At 46.9% G+C, this 23107-nt stretch overlaps 1 protein-coding gene across 2 annotated transcripts; it reads left to right on the top strand.

The window, feature by feature from the left end:
• Positions 1-99: 99 nt before the first annotated feature.
• Positions 100-23097, top strand: LOC105679107 (serine/threonine-protein kinase PLK1-like). 2 transcript variants are annotated; one of them, XM_012378921.2, is made up of 10 exons: positions 100-251; positions 985-1247; positions 2569-4546; positions 15416-15520; positions 15951-16067; positions 17575-17789; positions 18415-18844; positions 18921-19405; positions 19586-19719; positions 19923-23097. In XM_012378921.2, the coding sequence occupies exons 3-10, from the start codon at positions 3761-3763 to the stop codon at positions 20264-20266; spliced, it is 2616 nt and encodes an 871-aa protein (XP_012234344.1). In that variant the 5' UTR covers positions 100-251; positions 985-1247; positions 2569-3760; the 3' UTR covers positions 20267-23097. The 2 variants fall into 2 exon arrangements, with proteins under 2 accessions (XP_012234344.1, XP_012234343.1); XM_012378920.2 differs by having other exon boundaries at positions 19860-23097.
• The last annotated feature ends 10 nt before the right edge of the window (positions 23098-23107 follow it).

Genomic DNA, 23107 nt, shown 5'->3' with positions numbered 1-23107 from the left:
CCATTTCTAGGACATCTATTCCTTGAAAATAGTACACGACCCGGCGGTAGATCGCGCTGCGTCTCGCTGCCGCCACGGCACCGTCGCTGCACTTTGCGAATGCACCGGCCAGGTGCGCCCTCATATCTCACCGCGCACTTGTTCGCACTTGTCTCACCGGCGCCTTGCACTCACCCGATGCTATTTCCAGCGAAACGTCGTCCTTTCCCGCTCCGATGGGCCGTTTGTCTTCTCCACAGGAATAACAGAAGGTATTGAGCGATGGCGATGTTTAGCGCGCGACTAATTATAGATCAAATAAAATCGATTCTGTCCTTTCAACGCACAACGATGATCCTGCACATTCATGCAGACACCTTCCTCGTTTATCGTTGTACTTTGAAAAAAATGCGTGAATTGGAAAATATCACTGAGAATTTATCCCTTTAAATAGAACTTTAACCTTTAAGGTTTTCTTAGACAGATATTTATAATATTCTGAAGTTCAAAAGAAAATGTACGAAGCTAAATTCACATCGAAGTTCACGCAGGGGATGAGGTTAGAAAAATAGAATTTTACGTAAGGATTTAGAAACTGTGCTTTCTCTTTGCACTTTCATATTACGAAAACTAATAGCAGGGCTATGTGTGCAACGTCATTAAAAACGATAGTAATCGCGTTCTTCCAATTCAATAAACTTCAATCGAAACGCTTGAACGGACGATGCAAGTAACATGCTGTGATCGTACGGCACACATAGGTTTCTTTGGCGCTCCTCTAATTTAAGGGCTTTTTATAAGCGAACAATTTATTTTAAAAATAGCAAAGCGAGCGAGTTTAAATTCGGAAATAATTATTGATCCAATTTCGCGCATAAGTGAATTTTCGAAATTTATCGCGCACCGCTCTCTGAAAGTAAACGACCGATGTAACGTTTATCATCCTTTTCTATTCTCGTTTCTATATTTAGATACGCACTTAATGCATCTCAAATGTTGGAACAGGTATACCGTGTGTGAATGACCGAATACGCATGACGGAACGATGCGTGCTCCCCGGTTTGATTGCGATAGAACGCCGGGCATGGAGAGAAGAAGGAAAGAGAAAGTGCAAGCGGAGCGAAGCAGGCGTGAAGGAGACGGCAGGTCGGACACGAGGACAACGAAGCCGCGAATAGTGAGAGCAGGGATGTACGAACGTGTTTGAACAGCCATCGTGTGTGTGTTCTGCAGTTCTCTCTTCCAGAAAAAAAACAAGCTGCAAAAGCGTGAGTTGAAAATTATTGATATAGACTTGATCAAATAGAACTCTAATCTTGAAAATTTTCTTAGGCGATTGGACATTTAAATGTTTTTAAGTTCAAAGAAAATATACGAAGATTGTTCACGTTGAAACGCATGCAGGGGATAGAAGTTGCTGATTTTTCTATTAATAAAACAAATACGTCGAGAGATTTGTCTTACGATTTACATGCGCGCCATTCCATCTTGTTTACAATCGATACAACACGTGTTCAACCGGTGTGCTCCTTACATAAGATTTGTAACTGGAACATCCGCTGTGTTTCACACGTGAAATTTATTATCCGCAATTCCCACGTGCGAAAGATCAAATACCGTAACGGGTTTCTTGCGGTACGCAAAGCGTTCAGCCTGAAATTGTTATAAACGCCTCACATGCGCTCTTAATCCAACGTTTCGCAATCTAACACAAGTGTTACGTTAGCATTTCTTTTTACCGATTTACAATCCGATAATGCGCCGCGTGATCTTATCGTTTCGGCATTATCCATGCGCTTATCCAATTATACAATATTTATATAAATCTCGCGGACCTAACGAGTGGCAATTTTTACTTTCACAATTACCGGTTTATTGTTCCACGATTTGTCTGTCGACAAAGGCTCTTTAACTAACCGACAATTCGTACAGTTTACTTTACGCTTTGCGCGAGCTAAGCTAGCCGACTTCTATCCTCTCGTTGACGAAGCTAGTCGATGCGTGTGTACACCAACCTTCGCATTTCCTTTGTGCACACCACTAGAAACAATGCGCTTTCTCACGGTACGCAGAATTCTTAGCAGGGTTTAACGTTTACCACGCCGTATGCAATTTCAGGGAGCGCAAGTGCGTACACGCCGCGCGTTCTACTCCCTTTCATATGACCATATGCGATACTCGCATATCTTAATAAGCCGTGGAGGGACGACTCGCTCTCGGTTTTCAATTCGCTCGTCCACAACGTGCAAACATTGCGGACACTTTGCCCGAGAATAACACAGCGTAATGACGTTACTCGCATCTGCCGTTTTCTTATCTAACATTGCGTTCCGCAGTCGGTGTTTTTGTTCGTCTCCCCGTAAGCATTTATGTCACATTATGCAATCTGTTCCATCTATAATATTTACACGGCGAAGGATTCATAAATAGATGGAGAACGCGGAACGTGAGAGAATTTATTTATCTGTATAATTTCTATAAACGGTCGGGACACGGATATCTTTGGATTCATCGCGTTTCACGAGAGCGACGGTGAAGAAAGAAATCGACGATATCTTTGATTCACGAGCTCCTCTCTTTTTCCAATAGGATCGTACGTCCCTGCCGTTGCAGCATGGTGGGGGCAGAAAGAGCGGAGACCGAGGGTGTCGGTCGTCAGGTCGGCGCGGCGACGAGCAGTGGCGAGCGGACTCGTATGCGAGTCGAGTGAGTTTTCGTGAAGGTGTCGTCTGAGGGCTCGCGCCGCGGCGAAACTTGACAGTCTACAGTGAAAGAACTTGCGCCGGACAAGCCAACTAGTGTACAGGCATTCTCCGACCGTGGAACGGTTTGCGTCTCATCAGAAAGCTTCACAAAGGCTCGAGCGAAAAGCTCGGATCGCGAAGGACCTCTCGTAATCATGAAAGGTCTCGGCTCGTCGCGAAGCAGCACCCAGCATCGCGGAGGAATTTCCTGGTGAGCCTTCATTGGACACAGCGCTCGCGACAACGGTGGCGGTCTCGGGCCTCTCGCGAGAAGTACCGCAATTTCGAAAGGGCGGGGGTGCGAGCTATCGAACGGCCTTGCGGAGATGCACGTGCGTCGCGGCGCTCACTGGAGATAGGACGCACCGCTGTCTCCGTCCGAAAACAAACGTCACGTTTCTGGCGATAGTAAATCGAACGGGAGCCGAATTTCGTGACGTTTAACAGCATCGCGTGTTATATTCCATCCTATAAATGCCGACGCGACAACGTCGGTATTCTCTGTTCTGGAAGTCTTCCGTAATCAGCAAAAGAATCATTAATAACACAATTTTTATTGCCATTTAACATATGAGACGTCATCGCACGCGGATACGCTTTACGAAGACGGATACAACAGCTGATATATTCGTCTTGTAGAAGTTTTGCAGACTTGCTGGCAATTATCAAAGATATGAACCGGATATGACGGCGGACACGTGTGTCAGCTCGACTTATCGGTGTCGTGACGTCGATAGCTTCTGAAGGAGCTTGGAATCACTCCATAGTCATCGACCTAGATATGACGACGTGCTCTCGAGTGCGCTCTCGGACACGAGATTTCCCGACTGCTTCTGGATAAGAAGATTCGAAATGCCGCAATCGTCGTGCCGTCGAGCCAAATATGACGTGGAGTGCGTCACATCGGGATGTTAAAGTTCAGATTGCGATAATCGTCGACATTTCTTCGTCAAGTGTCCGATGACAACGCGGAGAGGGACGATTTTACGAACAGCGAGATTCTCAAACGGTAACTCTGCGGGATTTTGATCGCCAGGATGCTGCCGCCGAGCGTGATTGACGTGCAGGCCAGCACGCCGCGCGATGTGATGCTGAGCAGTCGCGGTCTGCTGACATCGGAGACGATATGCGGCGCCGCCGAGCTGCGGCCGACCTTCGAAGGAACGACGTGTCACATCCTCAAGTGTCACGAGGAGTTCGACGAGACGATCCGCACCGTCTCGGAGCCGGAGAGCTCAAAACGGAGAATCGAGAATTCGGCGAATTCGGGAACCGGCAGCACCAGGTCGGCGCCAGACGGCCGGCCGCGTCCGGGCTTCTCCAAGGGCTCTGCCTCTCTGCAGAGCCTGGTTCGTCGAAGAAGCCGCAGACATGGCGGCGGCTCGTCCCTACCCTCGGAGATCGAGCTGTCCTCGAGGCAGGCCGTCCACCCCGTGGACCTCGTCAAGGACATTGGTAGCGCGTTGCCGGTCTTCCGGAACGAGGAGGAAGCGCAAACCGCGACGCCGACTTCCACGCTCATCTACGCGACCACCAACTCGGCGCAACCATCGACTTCGAGGCTGACCGACAACCCAACGGCACAGGATGTTTCCTCGTCGGCCAGCAACGTAGCGGCTACCACTACAGGCGGCAACGTCACTTCGACAACAAACGCCGGACGTCTCGGAAACACAGCTGTCGCGTTGCTGAGGTCGATCAGCGTCGCGAAGCCGGGTCCCTCGACGTCGTCTTCGTGGAACAGCTCCACCGAGCAGGAGAGCGACTACGTCGTCGATCCTGTGCAGGGAAACGCTTACTACAAAGGCCAGTTTCTGGGAAAGGTGAGTACGCTGAATTGATTTTATTTTTTTTTAGTCATATTTTCTATTTGCGAATAGTAATTACAGAGAGATTTAGGAAACAAGTATTTTGTTTAATAACTTTATCGGCTTGCTGAATAATATATGTGCCAACATTCCTTGGGTTGTTTAAAATTAATTGCCATTTGCAACTATTAATTACAGAGGTTTGAAAAGCAGGTATTTATAAATTTATTGTTGGTTAAATGTGTGCGCCAAGTTTCTCTTGATTATTGAAAATTCACTATTTGCAACTAGCAAGATTACAGAGATTCAAGAAACAAACATTTATATAAATTAATTGGCGTCTTACAAAGGCTAGTTTTAAGAAAAATATATATACGTCTAATATATCTTTGGGTTTAAAAAAATTTTATATACCATTTGCAATTAATACAAATGGAGATTTAAAAGATTTAAATATTTATAAATGCATTGTTTATTCTGCCTGGCGACAAGTAAATGCACCTGTCGCAAGCTCGTGTCGCGGCGCCGAACGCATTGTCGAGGTCCCGTTTTTCGAGTCAAGAAGGAATGGCATGCCGCGACGACGTGGGAATCGTGAGGTTACGATTCGTTTAAAGCCGTCGCGACCTTCCTCGCCGGTTTGATACCGTTCTCCGTAACTTAGTCGCGTGTATACCGTTTACGATATCTCTTTAAAACCTGTCACCCGACGGTGAATCGACGGGTGTAATCGAGCGCATCGCGCCGTAATCCTTATTGTTTCGCCATCGAGTACATATACTCGTCGCGACTGGCTGCCGCCCACCGGAAAGGCGACGAGCGTACGAGAAAGGAGTATCGGATCGATTCGAGATGCAGACGCAATCATCCGGCAGCATCTCCGCGATAATTTCCGCTACTTTGTATCGCATTCTCATTTTCCATCGCGGGGCTGTAATCACGTTCTCCGCGATGCGGCGATAGAAATCGAATCGTTGTGCAAATCTGCAGGATAAAACTGCTCGCACCGCTCGCTCGATCACGCGCAAGAAAAATACGAGACTTCCGAGCGACTTAATTTTCGCGCGGTCAGCAACGAGGTATGCGAATACTTCCTGTGGTAAACAACGTGCGTAATGCGAAGCGCTATCACGCGAAAAAATTCGCCCGGGGCTCGGCCAGGGGAAATTACGCGAATGCAACCTCGCGAGCAGATTAAAGCTTTTCATTAAATACGTGGGCGCAGCTCCGCTCCGCGAAGATGCAGCGTGGGCGGTGAGTCATACGACGCTCATTTTCGCATACCGGGAATTCTGCGATAGAAGTCCCGGCGACGTGCCGACGGCGGCTTCGGCGAAAAGTGATGAGGCGACAAAAGAGCGCCGTGTAGAGGTGCGTACGTATGCAACTTTAGACACGGGTTATCTGGAACGCTCGGATTAGACGTACCTTCGGCCCGAATCGGCTCTATCGCTCCGATTATCCTGCGCAAACAGGCGACGGTGCCGGCGCGTGTTTGCCAAGATAAAACGCGCTCGCCGGCGAGACGAGTGCACGTTTCGCACGACACCCCGTAAAATTGTGAGAAAGAGCCGGTTTCTCGCTTCCGCGACGCAATCGTGGGGCTTCGAATGGAGGGCACTGCGTTTGAACCCGACGCGCACACAGTTGCCGTGGCACAGTTCGTACGTGGCCGGCATTAAAAATGAGGCATTTAAAGCCGCGCGCCGGCTTTATCGACGACAACAAATTCCTCTTCTCGCGAGAGGATGCGTCCGAGCGAGTCGTCGACTCCGCGCCATGCATAATACATCGACGTACGGGTGGACGGCAGGGTCAACGATCTGTCCCAAGGTCGAGTTTTCGCGGGGCGCTTCCTTTCGATTCGCGGGAATAATTAACGGAACGAGCGCGGCCGGGGTCGCCCGCGTCCGAGAACACCGCGTCAGCGATTCGCGAAACGTCGGCTTCGCGAATCGCCGACAGCGCGAGACAAATATCGCGGCACGCTAACAGCTCTAATTGCATTCCGCTAATGCGGACATTAGCGATTGTTAACTGTTGTTGCGGATAATTACGTGCGCTTAGAAATTGCCGCGCACGGGCCGTGTTCGTTTAACGCGACTCTTCCATTAACGACACTTCGTAATTCCCTTCGACATGCAACAGCAGCGACGTATCCCCTTGACACGATATATCAAATGACGGCTCTTTAATTAATGACTTTCTGTTATTGCTCCAGTTCCCTCCGACGAGGGAAAGCTATTTTTCTCTTTAGCTTCGATCGTAGAAACTCCACGACAAAATCGCGAGCGCAACTTTTCCTTCTGCCGTCCCTTAGCGCAACTTACGGGGCCATAAGTCCGTCGACAGACCGAAGTCTATCGCTCACCAGTCGAATACATTCCTTATTCATAAGGCGGTACACTTTACTTCTCACAACCCGGTTACATAACGAATGGTCTATTACTGCGGAGCATATTATATTACTCGAACTTATAAAATGTGTTTCCTGCGTCTAGACAAATGTTTCTCGGAAACGAACATAGTTTTAGAACATGGCGATTATTCTTCGCTCGAGTCTTAGACTGTGCTCTTTCCAGCGGAACAAACTTTTTGCCGCAGAGATTTTCTATAGCTTGTGATTGATAACAACGCGAAGAGAGAGAGAGAGAGAGAGAGAGAATAAATCAAAGAGCTTTTTTTTTATTCGAACTTTTTTTCAAAGGAGAGATGTCGTCACGTTGTCAGGTGTAGATTTCGCACATACGCACTTTGCGTCGCCCAGAGCGGGAAAAAAGTTGCGAGTTATCTCATTATCATTACCCGTATCGAGAGTAAACTTCCATTCAGCTAACACACCCGCGGCACTCCCCAAGGCGGTCTCGTTACATCAATCTCGTTGCTTGAAACTTTACCGTGCGCTCGAGATCTCGTTTCAATCTCCGTTAATCGCGGCCGCCCGATCTTCACGGTACTTCGTTTTACGCGAACGCGGAAAATATCCTATCGGCGGCGCATCGATGCGGATCGACCTGCTATCGATTCTTCGTTCGTACAGGAAATAACGCGCGTTTTTGCAGTCGATCGATCGATCCGCGGGAAACTTTTCAATCCGACGCGAAGAGAGACGCATCCTCGGAGAGCGATGCGTCTCGCGTCGAGAAAGATGCATCTCTTCGTCCGTCGTGTTGTTCTGCATCTCAAACAAATCGCTTACTATTCATCGGACAGGCTCGTACAGGAAATATTTTCGCGGTGATCGATCGGCGCGCAAGGCTGCGTCTTGTGCGGTCGTAATGTCGAAGCGTTATTTCGGAAGACGCCAGTGGGTGATCTCAAAGCGCACAAGAAATATTTCGTGTCCCGTCGTCGGGAGATCATTTCCGTAGATTTCGTCATCCGGCGTTGTTAAATTGTGGCGCGGAAAAAACGAGCCGGCTCTCGTTATCGATCAGGTCGCGGGGAGAAATATTTCACGTCGGTGCACGACGCGCATCGATCGCGATCCACGAAAGGCCGCAGCTCCGCAAGGCGCGAGGCTTCCACCGGCCGGGAAGATAATTTCAGAGGATGCAGTCTCGAACTGTATCCTCCTGCTCCGCGGAGAAAACCGGTCGTCGTTTCGTCATCCCGATTATTCGCACCCGGTCGCACTCGGGCGTTACCCCGCGCGCGTACTCGCCGTATCTTATGTTAGAAATCGGGCTTTCCGTTATGCGCGCACCGCGGCCGATACTTTATCAAAACCCACCGTTGATATTTCCGTGTTCCACCGATGCCCCCGCACTTCGACGCTATCGCGATTATTCGCCAACCGGTTGCCAGTTTCTACGTTTGCACTTTAGGATAAAGTGAAGGCGCGCGCAGGTAGGCTGCCGATCCGTGCGGTTGCCGTGTCACAAAAAGCATACGGATGGCTCTAACAGCGAAGCTCCGAACGAGAGATTCTTTTATTAGCCCACACTGCAGACGATCGAGCTACATTTCTATATTCGTGAGAGAATTCAAAATAAAATTTCACTTATAATTTTGTAAATGCACACAAAATTATAAGTAGAATTTTATTTTGAGTGATCGCGCGAATATACTCAAAGTAGCTTGATCCAATTATCCGTTGATAGCAAATTCCTGATGTCATTTGGAGACGAAAATTTTTATAGCAAAATGTCGAGGCTGCAGTAATTTTTAAATGTGAGATGTTAAAAGTGGAGCGATCAAAAATTTACCGTCAAAAATTCACGCACTCAAGCACGTCGCGTACTGATTTTTATTACCATATATACGAAATGTCATTAATCTACTATTAATCTAAATAACTTGTACATTATTTTGTAATCTATTCTCTTAATGAGAATATAATATATATAAATGTAATAAAATGTATTAACTTACCGGCACGATGCGCAGCAGTGGAATAATGATATAAAAATCATATATGACATGCCTGTGAGTGTACGAATTTTTGGCAGTTTGATCGCTCAACTTTAAACATTTTACATTTAAAAATCATAGCCTCGACATTTTGATATAAAGATTTTCGTCTCTTAATAAATCCTGAGCAATCTGCTGATACGATTGATCTTAGACACTCTGTATCAGTGATATGTATTTTATATATGTGTGTTCTGATTCTCTTTGACATTTTTATTACATAAAATATAAATTGCGTGCAATAAATTATAAGTAGATTTCCAATTTTATTGGAAATTATAGATCATTTAAAAGCAGGATTTCACCGCAATATATTTTATACAGACAATATTATTTTATCAATATCTTTTATCTGATTATTATTATGAAATCAACGAAGAATGCAGCAGCATATAAGCGGGCGCTGTACAATTTCTATTAATCGAAAATAAACGAAGCATAACGGGTTATCAACGGTACTATCGTCAACGTTAAAGAACCAGCAATGGTTCATTAATCTCGTTGGTCAAATATCGCGGATGGCTACGCCACATTTATGTGGAAAAAAACGGCTGTACGCGACTTCTTTCGCACGAATGCTCCTCATTGTGCGACGTTGTTATCTCGATTACTTGCAACTAGCTCACCGCCTTTCTTCATCCATGCACTTTAGATACGAAGAACCTTAGCGCGGAAGTTTATCTACGCCGCCGCTACTCGAACTAACGAATGCTTCTCCGCTCTCTCTCTCTCTCTCTCATCAGACTTACTCGCGATCTGTCTTTCGTTTCATTCCTCCTGTACGCGTACAATGTTAGCCCGCGAGCGACGAGGAGCTCACGCGTCCAGTTTTCGATTCTGCGCGCACGATAACGATGAACATCGCGTCGAAATGGTTTCTTACAACAGCGATATTTATTAACTTCCCCTGCAGCGCGAAGAAAACTAGATCTTCCATCTCTCCAGCATTCTCCACGGGACGAGAGCAATTTTTAATTCTCTTTTTCACGGTTAAAAAGCACCGCCGGAGTCTTCCGCTTCGCGACAGCTTCGCGGATATCGTCCGTGCACGATTTAATTTTCCGCGGCGACAATCGCCGCGCCACTCCGCCGCGGATCGTGAGAAATAACGACCGACTGATTTTGCCGGCTCGGCGAAATCCGTGAACCGTGAAGAATGCGACAGAAGGAGCGCGCGAGGCAGCAATTTTTCCAGAACGCGCGTCGTGACGAATTATACAGTGCACTGCGACGGTGCCGTCGCTCATCCACGCGTTTAGCTCTAAGACACGCATTACGCGTGCTCCTAATAGGCATGCAACGCGCGCCCTTAGCGCATACACTCAAGTCAATGACATCTCCGCCGCCTTTCACTGATTGGCCCGCGGTTGCGTGTGCGGTGCAATCGCGAGGATGAGTTGAACGGATGGGCCTCTTCCTCTCTCGTCTCTCTCTGTCTTAGCCTTAGGTTCCCATTCTGGATCGTCCCGCTTTTTTAGCATCGCGGGATCGTGTTTGCTCGCACAATGTATAACGCACGATTATCCATGCGGTTTCACCGTCGTAAATTCTGGGATCCGACGACAGAGTCGGTGGTTTTCGATGAAAAATAAGTCATTAAATCCTTTCACTCTCATAACGGATATGGATCTATCTCCCTTCTTCGCGTAACAATTGTCGCAGAAGATTATATAAAAATCCTGAAACATTAGTGGCAAAAATATTGCGGAAATGCGAAGAAGTAATAGATTGGTGCAAAAGGTTTTTACTTCTTCACGAAGGTTTATTTCAAATAAAGTTATCAATTTTCATTCTAAGAGTTTAAAGAGTTTTCTGAATCGAGCGTAAACTTGTTTTCAGATGAAAAACTGTATCGAAATCAATAGTGACTACTTGAGTTCGCAAAAATTCATTTAAAGACAGAACTGCAGGCTTTCAAATGAATTTTACTTAATGAATACGACAAACCTTTTACACCGATCTAGTACGTATAACGAGCCGCTCTTCGTGATAAAAGTGCCTATCTATAAACTGATCTCGCGCGCATGCAACTCTTTATTTATATCGCGCTGTATCCGTTGCACTTAATTGCACGGCTAATTCCACTCGCGAAGACGCAAGAGGCAACGTAACGCGGACTGCTCGGGCGGCTCCGGCTTTGAAGTGGACGGTATTGATGCACGAATTCGCGTTTCTCTCGAATTTAAACGTTTGTACTTTTATGCAATGCGGCGCGGCAAGGAGAAAACGCAGCCGATAGGCATCCATTTGCCTTCCCTCTCAAATGGAGCATATCATTTGCAATAATTATCCCCGGAGAGGAGAACGGCCGACTCTAAACTGCGCCACGGCAATTGATGTCAATATCTGACCAGCAATTAAGCAGGCAGTGATATCTCACTGCGCGTTATGCCGCCGATCGGAGATACGCGCAGAATGTTTTCGCGGAGGATATACGAGCCGAGCGGCGGAATATGTGTGCGTTCGATGATTTTTTTTCCCCGGCGCACGCGAGAGCTAAATCAATTTCGAGCGAGCGAGTTTATCGGCGCGATTATAAGCCGCGCGCTGAACATTTTTCTATAATTGGCAGATACGCAATCGCGAGAAACACATGACCGGTGTGTCGCGATAAGCCGCCGATGCGCTACGCGATTTTGCGAGTTTCTCCGATTTGTAAATACGTGAAAGACTGTTTGCGCAAGGAAACTTCGATATTTCACGCGCGGCGGGTGAAAATATTGCGGATGAAAGGACTGGCGAAACTCGTAGGATCAGCTGCGATTATTTCTTCGCGCTTTATTTTCCCGACCTTTGACTTTTGAAAATTTACGACGCGAGCAACTCTCCGACGAGTTTCCCGGGGTTTTGGCGAGAATTTATAGGAGAATAGCGCGGAATCCCCTCTCCCCACCCCGTCGCTCGCGTGTGTGCGTCGGAAACTCGGCGGTAGCAGGTAGATTTTTCTACGTACGGTCGGACAATGAATACGCCCCTCACAAAAGCGTCGGGATCTCGCAGGTCGAGCAGAACGCTATTTACTCCGCCGCGTTTCCTCCGCTTTTCTATGTATGGGCATTTCCAAAGAGCGCGATAAATGGCGAAACGTTTCCCGTTTTGTGCCCACGTTTCCCCTAAGCTCGCCATTTAATCGATAACCCGAGTAACCTACTTGCGAGAAACGAAGATGCATGTTTTATTTATACGTGCTGCACTGATAGAAACTAGACAAATTATTCTCTTCTATTTTTGGTCGTGCTCGTTCATTACGATCAATTTAATCCCCTCCCCCCCGCCCCCTCTCCCCGCGTGTCATTACGAGCGGATGTCTCGGGATTGAATTTCGTTTGATCGATACTCGCTCTCGGCGTACTTATTTTTCCTCTTTTTCGACGATTGCTCATCGCTGCAAAAATTTCAGAGACAAGTTTTGCTCTAAAAACTCGCCTGCGAACTGCAAAACGTGTAAAGTCCACTTCAGACGATCTGTCACTCGCAATTTTATGTAATAAAATACTTTTGAAGAAAATTGGAACGCGCGTATCGTCGATACAGATTCTCTACGTGTGCGTGTGTACGGATTTTTCAGGACACTTCCTGTATTGCACGGCGCATACAATTATAAATAGAACCCTATTTCGGATTCCGCCGTGAATTATAGGTCATCTAAAGTGGGCTTAACGCGTGATTCTCGAGTTGGCTTCTATTATATCTTCTGGGATTAAAGTGCTTCTGACGTAACACGGCCGAAAGGCTCTCTGGGAGCTCTAACTGGGGTTAAGGAAGCTGTTATCGTCGCGAATTGTCATGCCAAATTAAAGCTGTTAGAGCGCATCGCCCGCAGCGCGTCGAGGCAATTCGTCGCTCGGAAGAACGTCTCTTTTCTGTTTCGGTGGTACAATGCGTCACAGACGCATCCGAGTGAAACCCTCGGCAAACCTCTCCGCGCCCTAGTGATCGGCTTCGCAACCGTGACGATTATGCCGGACGGCTGATCCCGACACGGAGAGTGGAAACGAGAATCGATCGTGAGCGACTCCCGCCGCCGCTGCGGCTGATAAGCCGGGAAGATTAATGAAAGGTCAGGGCCTCGTTAAAAATAAGCAGGGAAGGGCGGCCGAGCGCGATTCACGGTTTTTCCAAATTTAGACGCCGCGCCGTGGAGACGCGCGCGATTGATATCACGCGAGCGCGCGTTCGTTCGTTCGAAATTAATTAGCCGCATCCTTGCGCCCGCTTAATTAGCATGCGAGGTCTCTCCGCGCACTTTCGTTTTTCTCGAGAAATCAAATCTCCGCGCCAGGTTGATTCAATGTGACGCTGGCACGAAGCACAACTGGACCGGTCGCATTGTCTGGCCTGTCTCGGCGCCTGTCTTCAGACGGGAAATTCTGCGACAGACGGTGAAGAGTGCGCTTGAAATTGCACGCGAGTGCGCCGCATGTCATTATTGCCGATTGCAAGAAGTGAATGGCTCGTGAATGGGAATTATTTTCTCGGGAATCGAATCGATGACGCACACCGTGCATGCCGTGCGAGAACCGGTCGGCCGGACGTTCGCTCATTTTTTTCCCTCGCGCGCTCGCTCGCGTACAGTCGGACGGCGAGGAGCGTCCGAAGGCCCGGAGGCTCGTTTCGGCGTCCTCGACGACCGGTGAGACTAAGCTGCGGAGGTACCGAGGTACTCTCTTGACAAGCCGGCGAAATGAAGCGAAGTTAACGGATCCTTCCTCGCGCACGTCAAGCGAACGCCAAAGCCTCGGCGGGATCGCTGAGATGACGCTGACATACTAATTGGTCCTCCTAATCACTATGTAGATTAATTATTCGTAATTGGCGAGCGTCGTAAATATACTGGGTGGACCGAAGAGAACTTTCCATTCCGTTCCGATCGATTTGTGCGAGAAACACTGGAATAATCGAACTTTGTTCTCGAAAATTAACTCGTAACGTCATGCATTCTTCTCGAAAACAAGATCGATCCGTTATTGACACTTTTTGCGTCAATCAAGCGATCGCAGAATTCGTAGGAAAAATTTTCTCGGTCCACCCTGTGTATCCAAACGGAAAGCTTTAGCTCTCGTTTTAGATAGAGATGGCATATATCCCTCTGTCAAAGTGGGATGCTTAACAGTTGACGCGTACGTTCGCGGGAGAGTAAAAGGGCCCGGCTTGGAGGATTCAATTACACAGCGGAAAAAGCACAAACGCGGTTGGAAGTCCGCCCCAACGCTGCACCGATTCTCGACGAATGCGCGCATACGTGTGGTCCGACGGCGAGGCGTGCGCGAAACGGGGACAAGGCTCGAGGAGGTTTTTGTCAACAGTCCATTTAACTGCGCGCGTGCACAAAGCGCGTGCGGGAATGTATTTTTAGTCGCCGGCAGCGGTATTTAAAAATAAACGAAACCGCTTCGCCATAACCGTACCCCGGGGTCTCCCCTCGGCATACGCTCGTTGCGCACCAGGTATTCACGGCGGGTTATCGCCGGAACATCGCAAGGACGAAGGATGCGCCGACATTCAGTACGGAAGATATCGATCGATCGCGAGAATAAGTCGGCCGGCGTTTACGACTCTGCGTCTGCGACAGGTTTCGTCCCGAATTTTCTGATTTCGACAGACAAAAATCGCGCACGCAATGTGTTCCCGCCGTCGAGACGAGAGTTCGACCCTATTCAGCGCTAAATACAGGGGTGCGCCGGGGATAATTCCGATCGCGTGACGCGTTATCGTCGCGACGTGTTACGCGCTGTCGTAACGACACGGGATATTTTCAGGCGAGTTATTCTGGCAATGAGCCCGTTTCGAGCGCCTTTTTCCCCCTGTAAAATCGCGCGCGCGTTGCGTGCGTGCCGTTTGCGGTGGCGAGATAATCCCTCGACGCCGGCGACGAGCTTTTCCGGAATACGGCGCCGACGCGCTTACTTTGGATTTATTATTTTTTCGTGGGCGGCTTCGACGTTTGTCGACAAGGGGTGAATGCACTCAGCGCCGAAATACAACGACATTCCGCGTTTCAACTACGGTGGCATAGTAAACATTATTTTTAGAGGTTTCGTGCGTCTTTCTCTTCTTTCACAATACATTCATTTTGTGATTGTGCTGTCATTCACATACCATGCGTTTCAGGAGTCTCTCATAATTACTCCGAAAAGGAGAATGGCGTCTCAGAAAAAGAAATTCACTTTCTTTTTACGCCGCTTCGACGATGGCACTATAAACCTCAGATAATTCAGAAGATTACCTTAAGCGGAGAAAACCTTTCACTGCGGTCATCGATGAATGGTCGAAGAGAAATTCTTAGGATCTAGTTCGAGATTTCTAGAACTCCAGGAAGAAGGTCGCATCCTCCTTTTATCTTATCGTGTAGATGCGGCATCGGCGATCTCGATGGATAGTCGCCATTTTACACTATCCAGCCCTTTGCTGCCTTCACTTGACCACAGATTAATTCACGTCATTATCAACGGTCTATTTCCCTCTTTTCAGGGCGGCTTTGCGAGGGTCTACTTGATGACTGACGTCAGTAATGGAAATCAATACGCGTGCAAGATTATTCCGAAAAATCGGATGCAGAAAATTCACATGCAAAAGGTATGTATTTAAAATTTTCCATTGTTTTTTTTTTTAAGCTATTTTGTTTAGTAATATCTTACAAATCATACAATATTTTTGGTCAAAATATTCTCCGCGTTAAATCACTTTTTGCAATTTTTTGATTACAAACGTCGGTATTGAAAGTTGAGAATTGAAAATTTCCGCAATAAATCGCATTGTTTTTAGTTATTGGAGATGTGTAAAAGTTTCCATTGTTTTTTTAACAATTTTTTTCAGTATTATTTTACAAATCATACAATATTTTTAATGAAAATATTTTCCACCATCTTTCAGGACGGACAGCGCGATAGAGGAAGTCATTATTTTTTGAACGATTCATCTCTAGCGATGGAAACTTTTGCATACATTAACGAAACGCGTATCTTTATTTATTCCGTTGAATAACATATTTGCACTTTGCTCGTAGATCGCGCGCGAAATCATGATTCACAAGGAGCTGAATCATGTGAACGTCGTCCAGATGCATCACTACTTCGAGGACAATCTCAACGTGTACATGCTCCTAGAAGCCTGCCCACGAAAGGTATCGTATGTCTCTTCGCAGCTCACATTGCCAGCTTATTATTTCTCGCGTTCTGCAATATTCACGGAATTTCGCAACGTCTCCGCCTTCGAGACTTTTGCGAGAATGTCTCTACTAGTAGGAACTCGACTGTGCACAGTTATCGCAGCTCGTGAAATATTGAAAGCGCTGACAGTTATCGGCAGTTAGATCGCTAAATAAACAGCGTTCTTATTTTACTTCGCGTCGCGCGTTTTCGACATCTTTATTCGCATCGTTCCCGTAAAACTCGCCTTCGTAGTGCAGCCACACCTGCGCAACTTAAATCGACGTGTCGAAATCATTCTGCACGCCGCGCCCGGGAAACAATTACAGGTCCATTGTACCTGTCGGCCGAGCGGCCAGGATCAGACCGGCCGCCGCGTATTTTCATCCCGCCGGAAAGAGAGCGGCACTTGCACTCTTCACGGCTGATCTGCCGACCTGTTTGTACCGTTAGGAGACGATGCGACGAGGCATCGACTAATCGTCTGATTATTCTCGCTCTCCCGCACGATCGCCTGCGCGAACGTGAAGTCTCGTTTTCGCGCGCGCGATCGCGAGAGGATCGCTCGAGCTGACGCGAAAAATCTCGCGAAATTCTTCGAATTCTCTCTAAAAAAGGATGAAAACCTGAAGTATCGTCGGCAATAACGCGTAACAAGCGAAAACGCCGAAGCCTGACGAGCCGTAACTTCGTGATGCGCGTAAAAAATATCATACACGGTTAAAAGGCCGCGTCTATATCTCGTAAAACCGTTTAATGGAAAAGATTTTTCCCGTCCGTCTTGTCGCGTTCGTAAAACAGCCTCGTAAAACCATCTCGTTTCGCCAAACGTTTGCGCGTAACAGAAATAACGCCGGTCGTAGACGCGTCTTATTAGCGAAGCTTTTCCCCGTTCTCTTCTCCGTTTTCGTGAAAACGGTTCTTTCCCCTCACCATCGTCTCGTAAAACGGCGAAACACCGGAGACGCTGCTTTCGAAGCGTTCTTTACCGAATGAGATGTAGATGAGACGATTTTGTCGTGGGCATGCGTGTACTTCGCGCTGAAAATAAAACAACCGATCTCCCGAAAAGTACACACGCGTTTCGCTCAGATGGAGAGAGTGAGAGAGGTGATCATCTTCCTGTCAGGAAACGCTTTCTTTCCGATTGTCCGTTCTTCTTTCAGACGAACCACAGGTGGCCCTTATACGGCCGCCCATAATACGAAATCGCTCTTTTATGTGAAATTTCTCGGTACGAGTATATCGTAATTTTGCACTTATGATAGGAATTCGCCGCAGCATCTGCAAGGATTACAGATTGCAGGCGCGGGGAGGAAGGCATAAATAGAAAATAAAACCACATCTTAATTTTCCCGCTATGTTTTATCGCGCCATTCTTCTGTCAGGCGACTTTCTGCACGTCACTTAACGCGCGAAGGGAGCGTTGTGCTTCCCGGATACAAAAGTCTATATCGTTTCTTCTTCTTCTCTACCCGTCAGAGCTTGATGCACGTGCTGAAGTACCGCGGCAAAGTCACGGAGCCGGAAGCGCGTTACTACATGAAGCAAATGGTGACCGGCGTCGCGTACATCCACTCGCAGAAAGTCGTTCACCGGGACCTGAAGCCGGGCAACATGTTCCTGTCGGATCAGATGATCGTCAAGATAGGCGACTTCGGACTGGCGACCAGGCCTGACGGGCAACGCAGACGAGTGTAAGACTCATTTAACTTCGGCAAACATCGACCGTAATTTTCCGCGTTAAGAATCTGCTGATTAAGTCCGCAAACATTAACACATTCCGGACGGATCACGTGTTTAACACTCGAAAAGGATCGCAAGAATTCTTGGGCATAAACGTTACGTTCGACCACATAAAATTGCCGATATTTAATCAATTGATTAATAAAATTTATTTAATCGGAAACTTTCTTTGAATTTTTCAATATAAAAGGTCAAAATCTGAAGGAATTTTCTAAGCGACTCGATATATTTAAAAAAATATATATTATTTCAGATTTAGCTGAAGGAAAAATACTAAAATTGTGCATATTTTTATTGAATAAACTTTATTTATTTGCGGCAATTAGCGAAAAAACAACCGATCCGCGATGTGTTAATTAGTGAAGTTGAAAAAAACTTGAAAACACAAGATATTTAATGGAGGATAGCAGTAAACACGTACACCTCGCAATTCTTTTTTATCGTAGCTACCTTTTAACTTTATCCTCGCCGGGAGAAAAACACACAAACGACACCCCTTTTCCGGCGCTCTAACGGATGCGATCGTGTAAACACACGCGAGCGTTGTAGCATATAGCCGATCGTTTGCATTCGCAGGACGATATGCGGCACGCCGAACTACATCGCGCCGGAAGTGCTGTACAAGCAGGCGTACAGCTACGAGGCGGATGTTTGGGCGCTGGGCTGCATACTGTATGCGCTGCTGGTAGGACAGCCGCCTTTCGACACGGCCACGCTTAAGGAAACCTACGCGAGGATCTGCAACAATCACTACCGCGAGGTGGACGACAGTATCGCGAGCCGGAACGGCCAGGATCTGATCAGGTGGCTGCTGCAGTCGAATCCCGAGCTGCGGCCGAGCCTGGAGACAGTGAAGGAACACGCTTACCTCACCAAGGAATACGTGCCGGCGTCTTTGCCGCACACTTGCTGTTACCAGATGCCACCGGCGTCGATCATCGAGCCCCCCTCGTCGCCCTCCTCGGTCTCCACGGTCGCTCGGAATCAAGATACCAACAAGGCGCAGGTAAGCAAGCGAATCATTCAGAAGAATAACTCTGGATTTTTTAACTGGCGAGAATGTGCAGAATGCGAAATTTCAGGTGTGGCAGCAGAGCCTCGTTCATCCCGACGCGTCTCTGCGCTATCGGCAATCGTCGATTCCAAGTCAGCAAGCGCAGCAGCAGCAGCAGCAGCAGCAGCCGTCGTCGCAACACCAGCAACACCTGCTGAATCGCTCGCATAAAAGTCTGCAAAAGGAATCCAAGGTGTCCAGCTGGCTGGTCAGGAAGCTGCCCAAGTTGCCGCGTTTCCGACAACGGCTCAGCAGCGTGCTTTGTCCGGATCACAAGAAGACCGGTCTCGTGGCGCAGAGCGTGCAGATGCATCGCGCACTGGAGGCCTGCGTAACGGAGATAAAGCGAAGCAATGCGTGCAATCCGCCGATCGTGGAGGACATTGTGCCGCTCTTCGTCACCAAGTGGATCGATTACTCGAACAAATATGGGCTGGGCTTTCAGCTGTCCGACAGGTCGGTCGGCGTTCTCTTCAACGACAACACGAAGATCAGCTACACTCACGATAGAAGGTGAGCGCGTCGAGAATATTAATGGGAAATTACCGCCGTCAATTGCATAATTTTTAATCATTATTTTAATTTTAATTTTTTTTTTAATATTCTAATTTTAATGTACTATTTTCAGTAAGAAATTGCAACGATTAACTTTTTGGCTTAAATTATCGAATCGTGTAATCGATTACGTTGCAGAAGAGTGGAGTACATGACGACCGACGACGAGGTGACGCTGTATCACCGAGAGAGAGACGTGCCGGTGCCGCTGCAGAAGAAGCTCGAGCTACTCCGTCATTTTACCGAGTACATGGATGACTTCTTGACAGAAGGTGAGTTCATTTTTCAAAAACATCGCAATTTATTCGCTTGAAATATCGCGTGTGGAAAAACTCACCTCTCGTCTTCTCACGGGGATTATTCTATCGGACGTGAAACAACAATGAGAGCATAACTACTCGAATCATTATAGCGGCGCGGCCCGAGGCTAACGAGCAAAACATTAACACAGCGCGCGTTAATGTGTGCCGTCTAGGTGGTGAGCTGAAAAAATACCGCGCGCCGCCGCGGCAGTCGAAAAACGCTTGCGTGCCGCGGATGAGACGGTGGCTGCGCACGGACAAGGCCATCGTGATGGAGCTAACGGTACCGCTCCTGCAAGTCAACTTCTTCGTGGACCACACGAAGATGGTGGTGTCGCAAGAGTCCGCTGGCCGGGGCTACCTCATCACTTACATCGACACCGGCCGCCACGCGTCCTCCTATTGGCTCGACGACCTGCGCGACTTCGGCTGCACCCCGGACCTCTACGACCGCCTCTATTACGTCTGCAAGGTGACGCGCGAGTTCGCCGAGCTGGACAACAACACGATTGCCTGACGATCGCCGACGAACTCCCGGCCGACGCGCCGCGGTTCGTTCAAAGCCCGCTGAGTCCGCGAGATCTCGCAGATACCTGATTTAGCTCTTATCCGGGCGATATTTTCCTTTCCACGGAAAGTGGCAGTCGAATATTATGCTGTTCAAGTTCCTCGACTTCTCAAAAAAATCAATAACTATTTATTTTTACGAGGAAAATGCAATTATTGTAATAAGGAAGAACGACATTCGGGGCTCGGGTTACCGGGATAAGAGTTAAGAAAATAGCGGCGATGCAAGTGCGTCACGGTACGTACCGTTACGCGCATTTCGCGGGAAGTCATAAATAAGAATGTCACGCGTGCAAGTTCGTGAGAAGGCGTGTCGTGCGAGACGCCGCGGCGCGAGTGCTTCCGTTGATTTATGAACCTGTGTTGTTTCCACAAAATTAAAAAGAATCCCCCCGTCGAAACGGGGAGTGTTGAGGGTTCGCGCGATAGTCCCGGCGGGCTATCGATTTTAACCATACGTAAGCGAGTTGTGATATGTTTTACATCCTACAAAGTTCTATATAAATTAATCTAATACGATTGAAATTTCTGGTTTGATACCGTCATATTCGTCCGCGTGCGAGAAGAGTTGATTCTCTCATGTTGAAGACTAGATAAATCGATAAGTAATCGCTTGATCAAACTGCCATCATTGATGATGTTTGATGAATTGAAATAAGATATATATATATAACTATGTCCTTCTTCTCCAATTAACATTAAGAGCGACGGAGATATTACCCAAAAATCGCGAGAGCTACGCACTATTTTTACGCACAGTGGCATTTTTACGCAGATCTCTCATACTTGTGCGAGAAGGAAATTCAGACGGACGCGCAAATTGTCGAAATCAATGTGATATGAGTGTTGTAACCAATTTTACGAAATACGTATCCGGTGACACTTTTCGTCATACAAACGTCAAGACGGCTCGCGACTAAGAGAGTGTCACAACATTACTACTACCTCCGTTAAGTAGGTAGCACAGGTAGCTGTTAGTATATTTATTTTTCACGGCGCAGATCTCCCTAGTTCAGTGCCTATATAACGAGTAAGTGAACGACATTCGGTAGATATTCATCGGGTAAATCGAGTGTATAATTTTATTACATTTCGAGCACATGTGTCACGCGACGTGCGAGATGTAGAATTGTTCGAAACAATAGAAGATCTTTTCACGCGCAAAATTCTTCTTCTGCTAAAGAACACGTTGTTATGAGAATCTAAGCTCCACTTCACGATCCACTGTTAAGACACCGCGTTGCCTGTATCGAATTATAATGTGGAAAGTCAAACCTTGAAACTATTCAAAGAGAGTCAGTCAGCGCGAACAAGTCTGAAAGATATCTAAATATTTCTCTTCTGATCTCGTGAGACATCTTTTAGACTGACGCGTTATTTGAAAAACAATTTGCAATACCGAGATCGTTGCTGAAAGACATAGATCTGTGCGATAAGCATGCATGTGTGTGTGTGTGTGTGTGTATGTGTGTGTGCACAAACGAGATTATTGAAACGCGCTATTTACCGCGCTGTTTTTTAAAATAATTCTTTCGACATATTTGAGGCCGATTTTTAGTTCCATATATGATACTTGCATTGTGTAGATGCACGAAAAAAATCGCATTTTTTTATACGGTTTGCCATCGAGTACTTAAAACTGGCTCGAATTATCTCGCTGTATTAACCGTCGCGCGAGCAAAGCAAGCCGCGGAAAATTCTTAGCGAATCCTAGTCACGATTCCACTTTTTTAGATCTAAGACGAGCGACGAGTGTCACTGCCATCGTTGTTACGCCGTGGTAATGCGTTGCTGCTATATATCCAGGCTGTTACGTTTATAGTTAATACTATTTATTGGTTGCGTTTATACGCGCTTGTTGAGAGTTTCATTATGGGTTTTTTTACTGAGCGGCGCGGCGCGAGAGAGTTCGTGATGTTTCGCAGCGTGGAGGCGGACTGCGCCTTGAACGCCTTTTCATACGTGCAATCGTTTAATTTCCCTGCTGCTATTCGCATCGTCAGGGAAACTGGCTCGCCTTTTAGCAGACCACTTAAGCGAATTAGAACATCTCGAGGGTTGTAAAGCCTCACGAACGGCCGCGCCCCAGTTATTGTTGTTTCGGTGCTTTCGACGTATGACACGATCGCGTTTAGTGTATTCACGTATATCGCCAACGAGAAATATGCAGAGAGACGCGATCGTGTATTTTTTAACGTACGCATTTTTCCGGCGTGACGCACGCAACGTGTCATGTTCGAATTGTTCTACTTCCTGTTATTGTGTACATTAATACCGCTATTATAGTTATTGTAATTTAATTAGATTATTAATTGTTACTATTATTTTATTATATTATTATTATTATTTTATTATAATTATATTATTTCAGTACTATTGCTGCTATATCGCTATATTGTCCACTATCGACAATATTAATTGTCGCCGTAATGACTGCAATTTAGTAAAATTAATTACTAATAATAATGGCAATTGCGCTGCACCACGGACGAGTCTGTTATTCGCATCTAATGCGACGGTTGTCGTTATATGTAAAATGCAGTGATATTATTATAATTTTTAAACACGATAATGCATTACACGTTACACGCGTTTCATGCAACGAAGCGGCAATTAACACTAAGGATCTCAAATTTGTTGCTTTGTACGTCTTCTGTGAAGCGGAAATGAAGTATTAGATTCGAAGCAATAGGCGCTGTTGTGAACAGCGAATCGTGTAAATTAGAAGAAGGAGAGTGTCGCTAGTGAAACATTTAATAAAGCTACAATTTTGATAAAGCATCAAGTGCTT

Source organism: Linepithema humile, chromosome 2, assembly GCF_040581485.1.
Source record: "Linepithema humile isolate Giens D197 chromosome 2, Lhum_UNIL_v1.0, whole genome shotgun sequence".
Lineage (NCBI taxonomy): Eukaryota > Metazoa > Arthropoda > Insecta > Hymenoptera > Formicidae > Linepithema > Linepithema humile.
Note: the sequence above shows the minus strand (reverse complement) of the source record. Positions and strands in the feature narration are given on the sequence as shown.